This window comes from Seriola lalandi, unplaced genomic scaffold, assembly GCF_002814215.2.
Source record: "Seriola lalandi dorsalis isolate HSWRI2012SDOR001 ecotype SW California unplaced genomic scaffold, Sedor1 jcf7180002054544, whole genome shotgun sequence".
NCBI lineage: Eukaryota > Metazoa > Chordata > Actinopteri > Carangiformes > Carangidae > Seriola > Seriola lalandi.
The window spans coordinates 1404001-1415471 of NW_019525097.1; the positions used below are offsets into that span (position 1 = coordinate 1404001).

General features: G+C 41.3%; 1 protein-coding gene across 3 annotated transcripts in view; it reads left to right on the forward strand.

The window, feature by feature from the left end:
- Positions 1–11471, forward strand: part of cnih3 (cornichon family AMPA receptor auxiliary protein 3) — a 63142-nt gene that overhangs the window by 22502 nt on the left and 29169 nt on the right. For all 3 annotated transcript variants that reach the window (XR_015437788.1, XM_087176220.1, XM_023415160.2), the window contains exon 3: positions 5368–5415. Coding sequence is in view for 2 of the 3 variants with exons in the window: in XM_087176220.1 (XP_087032346.1) it covers positions 5368–5415 (48 nt within the window). In the remaining variant the exon portion in view is untranslated. The remainder of the gene's footprint in view (positions 1–5367; positions 5416–11471) is intronic.

Genomic DNA, 11471 nt, shown 5'->3' on the forward strand with positions numbered 1-11471 from the left:
GGAGTCCTACATCCAGTACAAAAGAAGGAAACATGGGACCTTGTTTCCACATTGTGCACCACCTTCTCCTTTGGGCAACGTACTGAACATGATTATCATACATTCAGAGAAGTAGAAACAGGATGCAGCGTCGCTGTCTGTATAAAAACTGGATTTCAACATTAGCTTTTGCTGTTGTATCATTCCAGGCAGACAAAAGATCAGACATCTGTTAGATTCCTTTGAAAAATATCTTTGAAGATGTAACCTGCTGTTTACAGAGGGAATACTGTGTGACATTATCATCATCACAGATTGCCTAAGTATTATGCATTAACAGGTGAAACTCGCTGAGCTGTGAAAACATTAGTGAAAACATGGCCTGAGAGTCTGGCCCTGCATGTTGCAATTTGGCATGAGGATGTTCCTGTTTGTCCCTCCTAAGTGTTTTCTATTTCTCCGACCGGGGTTGACACCACAGCACTTGATAACCCCCTAAAAAGCTGGTGATAAAAGTGGCCATTCTGACAGTTGGTGGTCACGTCAGAGCGAAGACCAATAGGCTTTGACAGTTGAGAGCCTGCTGCATGAGCTGTGTCACACCGACAAGGATCAGCTCTGTGTCTTAGGGATCAAAACGCTTCAGTATGTTTTCTATTATTTCATATTTAAGAGTTAAAGCACATTTCTCCCAGTTTTCCTTTTAGAGAGGTTTATGGGCACCAGTGAAAAAAGGAACTATAAAGGCCTACTTAACTAAACTAGTAGGCCTAGGGGCCTTGAAGCTTCACAGAGCAGTTTTTGACAAGATGTTGAAGTATTGTGGAGCTTTTTCATTGTTCTTGTATGAAGTATATCCTATTGGTAGTTATGTTATATGACTTTTTTTAAAAATACAAAAAAAACCCATGCATTGTCACATGAAGTCACATGCAAAACAAACACATTTTCAGAAACTACATTATGTTACCTTTCAAATGAGGTCTCATAAATGCATTTCCTCCTTCATAAGGGGGAGAATTATGTCTTAAAGTTATGCATAATTTAGGGCGTGGCCTCTTTGAGTGACAGGTGGGTGATCTTGCCACAAGCCACATGCACCGAAGTCTCAGCTCCACACATGCCTCTCCTCTTTGCCCATTTTTGGATTAGATGGGAGTTAAGGGCGGAGTCAGGCACTGCCAAGATGGTGACAGTGGAGCAGCCCACTCTGAACTTCAAAACCGCTCTTTAGACACCTGTGGGTGATGTCATGGAGGCTATGTCCATCTTTATATACAGTCTTTGCTGTCTTATAAAGTTAGTAACTCAACACTATAATTGTCATGTTCTGCCCCTAAAATGACTGTTTTGAATTTGTATTTATGATTTTCTGTCTTATTTTGAAATAATTGTCCTTGTGTCCAGTTGCCCTTGCCTCCCTTACGTATTTAATGACGGCCTTACACATTGCTGTGCTTCCCCGGAGTTGCCTCCATGCTCACTATCGTCTCAGATTACTGCTTCTTTTTTCATGCCGGAGAAAGTGTCACTGAACGTCACTATTTGCATGAGCCGAGACAAAAAACGTATGATATTAAACATGTTTGATTTTATTGGAACGTCAAGAAAAAGAAAACGACTTAAGACAGCTTGGTTGATCACCTTACACCAAGCAGATTTATTCCAACACTGGGACTTAGTCTGTGACAGTTGAATCGCTTGAAATGTCGTGTGGTGTGAGGTTGCTTTTAATTGCATTACTTCCCACCGTGCTGTTTCCATGTTTCCAAAGCTCATTGCATCTGTTGTTTTGTGTCACACACACACACACACACACACACACACACACACACACACACACAAACACAGTGAGGATGCACACTCTTACATATTCATATGCACACACACATTTATGAAGGGGATAAAGCTATAACCAGGAGCGATGATAATATCATCGGATTCTGGATGATAACTGAGGAAGCAGATGAGGAAAAGAGAGACTGGTGGGTTTTTTTTTTCTGTTCCAATGTTTTATGGATGTGAATTCATTAGTGGAACCGATTGATGTTCATTAGTGTTCCACCAAGGACACAAGCAGAAGTGATGACAGCTTCTGTAGCCTTATCACACTGTTTAAATGCACCCCCCCACCCCACCCCCTCCTCATCAGTCCATCTCCCTCACTGCTCATGTCTTTCACATGAACACAGTTTACTCCAGTGGAACATGATGAACACCCTCCTCCACGTCATCTTCAGGGGCTCACTGTCCACACGAGCCATTCCCTGTAAATGAGAGTTTGCTTTTAATTGGCTTGGTTGAATAAAGGTCAACTTAAAGCCCCTCCACCCACCCCACCCTCCCTCCTTCCATCTCTTGTTTATATACTGTACTTCCGCGCCACTCTTGCTTGTCAAGCAAATTCTCGCTGAGTAACATTTCAAAGACCCATCACACTAATTGCCTGCTAATGAGTAGACAGTTGCGGGTGTGTGTGTGTGTGTGTGTGTGTGTCTGTCTGTCGGTGTACGTGAGCACACACACACACACACACAGTGCTGCTCTGGGATGAATATATTTGCGTGTCCTCGTTCAAACCCGGCAGTAGATGAAGGCGAGGGGAGGAGGTGTCCGTGATGAGATGCGTGGTCTCAACCAAAAATAGACATTAGCGGTAAAGATAATTGGCCATTAGCCGAGGCCTTTCATGGCTGTTGTGCTGTGTTTTTGTCAGAAACGGTCTGGTTTCAAAAGTCAGAGACCACTTTGGACCCTTCTGTGTGTTGAAATACGTCTGCTGAGGGCATATTGAGGGCAGAAGGAGGGTTAAAATTCTGCATTTTGAAGAACATGAAAGAGCTCTGCAGGAAAATGTGATTCACCACTATGAATACAAATTCTTTCACTTTCCCGCCGTTCCTCCTCCCAATCATAGATTCCCTTTATTGCCCATCATGCCTCTGCCGTATATTGCACTTCAAAGTCAAAGTTTCTTCGACTGAACCGGCTTCTCCTTGTACTTTAAAACATTTGAAATAATGAAAAGGTAAAAGGCAGTGCAATATACATATTTCTTTTTCCCCCACACTGCCTTCTGATGCTCCTGTGAAATGAGGTAAAGTCCCCTGAGGTGTTTTGGGGGGAGATGGGAGACTGAAGGAGCGGAAGTCGGGATACTTTTATTGTCAAGTCTCAACACACAAACTCAGAAAAACACACGTTCATGACAAAAGAGGGAGATGCACACACACTAACTCTAACTAAGACAATTAACAAATAATTTATCTAAAAAGAAGAAATCTAAGAGGAAAACTTAAACTAACTACAGCGTCTGTAATCAGTCAGTTCAGCAGTGTAGGTGGTGCATGAGTGAAGCAGGAGTTTTGCAAGTCGGAAAGTTGTAATTTGATAAAAGTGTAATATGACATGAATGTAGAATTAGTGCCTCATTTGACAGAGTTTCGGTATTAGATCCAGTCATAGACACGTGCACACACACTGGAGGTGCTGGAGGCTGCCAGAAAAAATCACGAGAAGTAATCTTGCGTAATCCATACTGAACCACACACAGTTAATCAAGGCTGTGTGGCGCTGCAGGTTTCCTGTTTAGCCTTTGATTTGTGCTTCTAAATACAGCACTGCTGCCGGTCTGTCCACATGACGACCATCAACCTGTTTAAACTGTCTTATAATAAACAGCTGTTACAATTACTAGACTGAAATCAATGGTATAAACAAAAAAAAAGAGACATAAACTGTTAAAAGTTGATCATAAATTACAGTAAATTAAGGAGTGAAGTCTGTGGATAATGAAAAATCATATTTCACACACACACACACACACACACACACACACACACACAATCACTGAAGCGTGACTGCTCATACTGTAGTTTGAGCAGAAGAAGATTCTCGCTGGCACATTTTCACACAGACTTCTTCCCTGCACTCAGCGTTAAACGTATGATATAAAAAATGCACAGGTGAGGCAAAAACCCACAGAGGGGCCTGGATGTAGGCCACAGTATGAAGCATACAGACACAGATACCGGCCTGTGGCTGTCAGTGTATGAAAAAAAGGAAATCACAATAAGCCCTGTTTTCACTCCAATTATTTCAGCACACTTTCATTCAGCAGCAGAGATAAAGTCAAACCGCGAGCACAAACAGCTCCGGAGCTCCGATCAATATATGATTCATAAGCAGCCGGAGCCGTGCATCGCCCCCCTGTGGAACACACTGCACTGCCACTCACAGTCCATACTGCGTCTCTGTAGGAGCTAGTTAATATTTGATCACGACGTTAAAAGCTTCGGTGAAACGGTGGCTCAGCATTGTGTTGATTGCTGATTTAAGCTTTTTACAGCTTAATACTCACAAAGAACATACAAACATAGAAATGCACTAACTTATACAGTTTAAACGGAATGACAACTGCTGCTGCTCACTTTTCATGTTTGTTTCTTTTCTTTCTGTAAGTTAATGAACTATGGGGAATAAAAACAGATCAGGCAACAGAACACCAGTCTGTAGAAATAAATGAATAAATAATTACGTTTGAAAATATATTTTTGTCAAATATCTGATTTTACATATAAAAAAAAAATTTGTGAGATGTGAAATTTGGTTTGCAGTTTTGAAGTTCAGGCTCTGAACACTATAAAAAAAAAGCAGTCAGACCAGATTTTTCTTGCTGCGACGCAGAGTTTCAGCCTTCATTCATCTTTCTGAAGAACAGAGCGAGACACATTCACTCGTCATTGTGAATCGACCCCGGCTCTTCCAGAGATCAGTATGATTGAAATTTGAGACGCAGCGTCACGAGGATCTCCAGTCGGCTTGAGAGAGAGCGTGGGATGGAGCTCTCAATCATGCGGTTTTATAGCTGCACAGAAGAACAATACAGGCAGCAGACAAAGAGGGATTCTGATCGGCTGCAGTGAAAGAGATTAATGAAAGTGTTTGATGAGAGGGAGTATTATTTACAACTTAGTGGAATGATTTTATTAGCCTGCTAGCTGCTTTTAGCCACACCAGTTAAACTTTTACCTTGCGAAATTAGGTCCAACTTCACGTTAACACCTGAAACATGCATCCACCGCACATTTTTGATTTTGTCAAGTCAAGTCTGAAGTTATCAGATTCATGATTTTTGGCATCTACCATTAAAATAAGATGCAAGATGCTTTCATGTATATTTGACAGTGATAGTCTCTGTAGCTTCTCGTTGTATCTCTGCATCACCTGCTTTCCCTCCAAGTACAGTACAAGGACAAACTTGCACTATTTCTATTCTGTTTCATCTTTACTTGGATGTCAGTACTCAGCTGTCATAAATGAAATAAATCTAAAATAAGTCTGTGAATCCTATGACTTACCTCTTCTCCTCTGTTTGCCTGCTTACAGAGGGAGAGACTGCGAAACATCGAGAGGATCTGCAACCTGCTGAGGAAGGTGAGCTTGTGCCGTGCAGGTTTTAGATATAATCCTTTACTGGTTACTATGCCAGTGAGAAAATACATAAAAATTCAAACAGTTTGCAGATGACACTGTACTTTCCTGTAGGACTCACACAATATCAAATTTTTACGACACAATTATTGTGGGCAAAATATGAAAACAATTGATGAATAAACAATTAATCAAACTCATTTTTAACTTTGCTTATTGTGTGTTTTGTCTCTGTTTTTGGCAAATGAATAAAGCTAAAATATGAGTGTAGGGTGATGAATTTTTGATTTGCACAGTGATGCTCCCTTTGTCTTCTTGCCTCATGTTGGACTGACATAAAAAGGGAGACAGAGATTGAGAGGTTCTGTGCTGTGCTCTGCAGAAGAATGTTATCTGTTGTGTGTGTGTTTGTGTGTGCAGACAGTTTGCCTTGAGGAATCAGTGTGAGGATGAGAAGAGGCCTCCTCCCAGCTTCAATGTGACATCTGTTTGTCCCTCCACCTCTCAAAACTCAAGCTGTGTCTGCATGTTTCATGTGTGTGTTTGTGTGTGTGTCTGTGTGTGTCTGTGTGTGTGTAAGTGTGTGTGTTTGTGTCTGTTTATGCTGGAGGTTCATTAGTTGAACAGCTGATCTTGGTTATCAGTGTTGCCAACTCGAGCCCCCGGGCCATGCACTGGCCCCTGGAGAGGACATTCTCCCTACAGTACTTATGCCGAGACAAATACACATGCATGAACTCACAAAGCAACATACAGTACACATACACACACACACACACATCCAGATGCACTGTCCTTGCAGCTGTGACCTACTGTGCAGGGAGCACTGGAGGTAGCCGTAGATGTGCTATCACTGTGCAGATTAAAGGAGAATACCAACTATTTTAAATACTGATGTCTGCCAGTCCAATTAAACTTTGTTTCTATGAAAAAAACATTTACAAAGCCAGGAAGTAGACAGCTTCTAAACCTGTGATGAAATGTGTTCATCATCATGTGTTCATACATATACACACTCAATTTTTTTCATCTTTTCTAATATCGCACAGCAAGTTAGAAGTGGTTAAATCCTATCATCTTACAGTGTATATATGTCATTGTGCTGCCCAACCCGACTCCACTGTGGGAGGTAATTGACAAACAGCATTATACTGCGGCTCCAGAACTGAAACGAAGAAAAATGGCAAGACAGAACATCTTTGCCAAGTGCCTCAACTTCCTTTTTTCATACATCTGGTCGAATTCACACATTTTAGAAACGATATTTGCACATTTTAGGAACTATATTCTTCCTGTGTCGTGTTCAGTGCCTGTCAGTTTGGATGCCCGAGGTCTTGATGCAGGAGGATCTGCTGCATTGTGCAGGTTTTTGTTTTTTTTTTCCTCACTCCTCTAAAACTATACAGCTCGCTCCAACTGGCACAATCACGCCGTGGTGGTCCTGATTGATTTGGTTCAAAGCGCTGGCTGCGTTTCTTTATGTTGGCACACCTATTTGATAGTCTTCACCGCAGACACACACACACACACACACACACACACACACACGCACATGCAGGGGTATGGACATGTGCCATTTGTGGCGTCGGTGGAGTGTGTGGTGTTCTGATGGGGTTTGTGCGGCTGCAAACCTGTGAAGATGACAAAAAGCTTGAAGGGGTATACTGTGTCCTCTACTCCCAACTGTGTGTGTGTGTGTGTGTGTGTTAGTCATTAGATGTGCAGTCTTGTGGCTTGAGCCGGCGCGTTGTCACAGCAACTGAGCGAACCTGAGTGTACTCATTAGCGCTCTTCCTTCCTTTATTTTTGGGCCCGTCTCAACCCTTTTCTTCACCCTCCTCCTCCTCCTCCACCTCTCCTCTTCTTCTCTGCCCCCCTCCCTCTCGCTCCACCTTCCTAAGTGTAGTAATGAGTAGGTGATGGAGGATGAGCACAGCACGCAATAGATGTTTATTTCAAAGGTCCCAAGGGCATTTTGTTTCTGAATCGCCGTCGTGCTGTTTTCAAAACTCAACTTTGGCAGCTTTTCACTTGTGTCATCGGGTGATTATCAAATCAGGGAATTTTTTAAAAATAATGTTTGCATCCCTGTGGAGAGCAGTCGTCGCAAGTTGTCACAGAGAGAAGAGGGAACAGGTTACAGGTTGAGACGACTGTGTGCTTGATGAGAACTGTGTCAACCAGCTCTCTCCTTAAGACTATAAAGAGCTGAAGGGGAACTGGAACTTTTAACATTTATGAAACACTAAGCGCTAAAAATCCAACAGCGACAAGCACTCTGCCATGAAATCTACTTTCACAAAGATATTTAAATGTTCAGATTTAGCAAATACTGTCAGAAAAGTGATAATCCTACATTATGTTTAATATTGAAGTTGTAGTGGGTGGTTGGTGTTTTGTGAAACTGCATTATATTGATCCAATCCTAATACATTGTTCACCTTATTTGCTGTACATCAGCAGGGCAACATGTTAGAAGCCCTTTACATTATAATGTATCCCTCGGTAAAAGCACGATTCATGGCAGAGCTTTCAGGTCTTTATGAATCCACTATGTACTGTCTGTACTGTCTGGGTTTAAGTTAACTAGACACAAACACAGACAAACACGAAGGCTGGAAGTTGGAGTGAAAATACTTTAATAGTGAAACTGTCTGACACTGTCAAGCTCGTCAAACAAAAATGCAGAAGATCCAAACTTAGGAGGCAAAACTGGTAGAAACTTGGACACAGGAAGAAAAAACAGAAAATTACAATAACATGCAAAGTCCATGCAGGGGACGCTTCACGCAGGTCAGAGACAGAGGGGAAGACAGAGACTTACGTACAGGTGAGACACATTAGGGCGGGGCAGACAATCACTGAGGAGGGAAACAGGAAGTAACGTAACCTTGAGACACACATGGGAAGTAATTAAAAAAAATAAAACAGGAAACAAACAAATGTCCAAACATAAAGAGTCAAACAGAGAGTCGACAGAGATAGTCCCCTCAGGGCAGATCATGACAGATACTTGATCATGGGTCAAACTGCTTCTGACTCCACAGCAGCTCTGAGGCCGAACGCATCCAGCAGAGCGGACGCCTTTCATGTGTTCACATTATGTTGTAGTCACACAGCTCGGCCTCCCAGTTGCAGAAAAAAAAATTAAACTCCAGGTGTTCTTTGAAAAACCAAAAACTAAGAAAGGTGTCCTTGTCTGGTTTTTTCTTAATTCGTTTAATTAGTCCAGTCGACTTAAAAAAAACAAAACAAACAGTTGTCATGTGTCCTCCCCACGACCTCCACACACTACAATACTTTTCATATTGATCTCTGATAATCAAAGTTACTGGAGCTGTGCGATCACTTCCAGCCTTTCCTCTGCACATTTCCTGCATGAGATGATGACGTGTTGGACGATCTCTGCGTCTGATCTGCTCTGTGGCCTCTGGGATGTTAGTTTATCCTGCAAAGTGTGATGCAAAGGTTTCTGTGTGAAATGCTCCTGCTCCCTAACACCCACACCTTGCTCTGTGCAGATTGTGTAATATGTAAATGTCTTCTTCGTTCTTTTATTTATTTAACCTTTATTTATTCAGGTAAATCCCATTGAGATCGAGATCTCATTTTCAAGAGAGAGAAAAACTTTTTTTTACAAACAGTTTAAATAACAATTTATGAAATAACAAAATCGTAATGACAATAATACATAAGGGAAATTTTAAACACATAAGATGCTAAGATTATAAAACGCAGTCTCATCAGTTAAAACAACTGCATTCTGTGTTGGGAAGGTTTCAAATCTTATTTCTGAAACATTTTTCAGACAAATTATTCAAACTTTGTACCAATTTATTATGAACTCAACCTTTCTCCTTTTGTAGCTGCAACCCCACCCCCTCCTGTCCCCTCCCATCTTCTTAATCATTCCCCACACCCCTCCTACCTGAGTTGTGTTTCCAGTTGAGTCACAATACTTTCTCCAGTATGTCCTTGCCAGTCTTACAGTCCTCCGTACTACTGCGTGGGCTTGCTTTAACTGAATCATATGTTGGAAAATATGTTTTCTTTTCATTAGTTTAGATGCTTTATTCCTATCATCCCACTTCCTGCATCTGTCATCGCAGCACGGTGCTGTTTTTATTCAAAAAGCGGCCAAGAGGTCGTGACCAAGCGTCCGAATGTGACGACTTGGGAGTGAGACTGCCCTCGGTCTGAAGTATAAACTTTGCTTCCAACTCTATCAAAAAGGATTTAGTTTCCATTTTCAGAGCTCTGGGGATTCTTAACTCAACTATTACACATCCTCAGCTCCTCCTCCGCACTCTCAGCTCCACCTTGTGCTAACTGCGTCCTTTTCCTCCCTCTTACGTTTTCACCCTCATGGCTCTGCTTCCTCTTCACGCCACACTCTCCCCTTCCTTCTCTAACCTTCACGAAACCTTCACAAAGTCCCTGGAAAGATGGGCTGGAAAACTCGACAGGGACAAATAAAGTGAAAAATAATAACCAGCAGTTACAATACATTACACAAGTTACATTACTATGAGTTGAGCTGAGTTGAATGAAGAAGTTTCTCATGTCTGCCTCCTGCCACCTTCCCAGCTCTTGCGCTCGGGTTTCCTCACAAATTAATGCGACAGTGAATTTGCCTTTCTAGTCTTTATCGCCCGCCACATACAATAGATCCTTAGTGATAAACGTTGTTCACGGTCGGTTTAAGGCTTCATTGCATTTTTCACTGCACTGAGCTGGAAGCTTACGTCCACTGGGATCCTATCTGTCTGTACAAAGCTCCTCAGGCTGCTGCAAGCAAAGTCTGGAACTTAAAATAACTAATTAAAATAACTAAAAGAGAAGGGACCAGATGAAAGTATCATTGAATTGATTGCACTCAAATTTGATCTTCTTTTGACATGAATCATATCATTAAAATACTCTAGATTTGATGAAAGTAGCAACACAAAAGACTTTATTTGAAAAACATCTGTTTTATTTATTTAATGTATATCTTTTTATGATGTGAGCTTTGATTGTTTAAAGATTTGATGAAATGAGGAATTTAAAAGTAAAGTAGAAACTACGCATCTTCAGTCAGTGACCTCATGAAGCGATCAGGGGTTTCAAATCATAAATCTCATGATGATTAACCATAAAGTTAAAGAAATTTTAATTAAGAACTAAAACGACCAAATAAATGTAATATCTAGTTACATTCTTAGTGTTTTAATTTAGATATGATTATATTACATCCAGATTTATAAAACAGACACTATAATGAAGGTAGTTGGAGAACTTTGCTGGAGGATGGTGATAATATTACAGCAAGAACAATCAGGAATGTCTCAATGAAAATAACTTGTGTATGAAAATATAATATTGGTAAAATGAAAACGGTAAACAGGTAGCCTATTTCTACAAAAAACCATGAACACAGACTGACATTAAAATCGTGTATGTCACTGCTCTTTCCCAAAGACAAACTATTTAAAAGCTCATAACGTTTGGCTGCTGCCCAAAATAAATAATAAATCACAAGGAGTTCAGCAGTCCAAACACAGAGTCTAAATCGTGCCTTGACGAAATATTGAGCTTAAAATATCTTCACATTCTATGTAATTAATATTTTCCTCATACATTATATATTTCACCCACCCACAACCCATCTGCTGTTAACTAGCATGTTAGCATGTTCATAGGAAGTTCTGCTCTTGCTTCAAAAACTAACTAAATACACGCACACGAAACACACCCGCCACACTTGTGCACGTGCTTCAGATTATAAAAGGAAAATTATGCAACTGCCAGACAGTAAGTCAACCAAAGCAATAACAATGGCACCCAGTCTGTTGCTGATAAAAGGCTGCACATGTGTGATTTCTTCTCTGTGATCCGTCATGCAGCAGCTGTGTAAGTTCTCTGTCAGTCAGAGTAATGAGCTTATATGCAAACCACAGTGGTTCCTTGATCCCACGCACCGTTGCCAGGAAAGAAGACCTGAGAGGTGGTGAGAAAGGTGAGAAAAACAAATGGGGGGGGAGTAAGAGATAAGAAGGGGAGGGGGAGGGGGAGGAGGG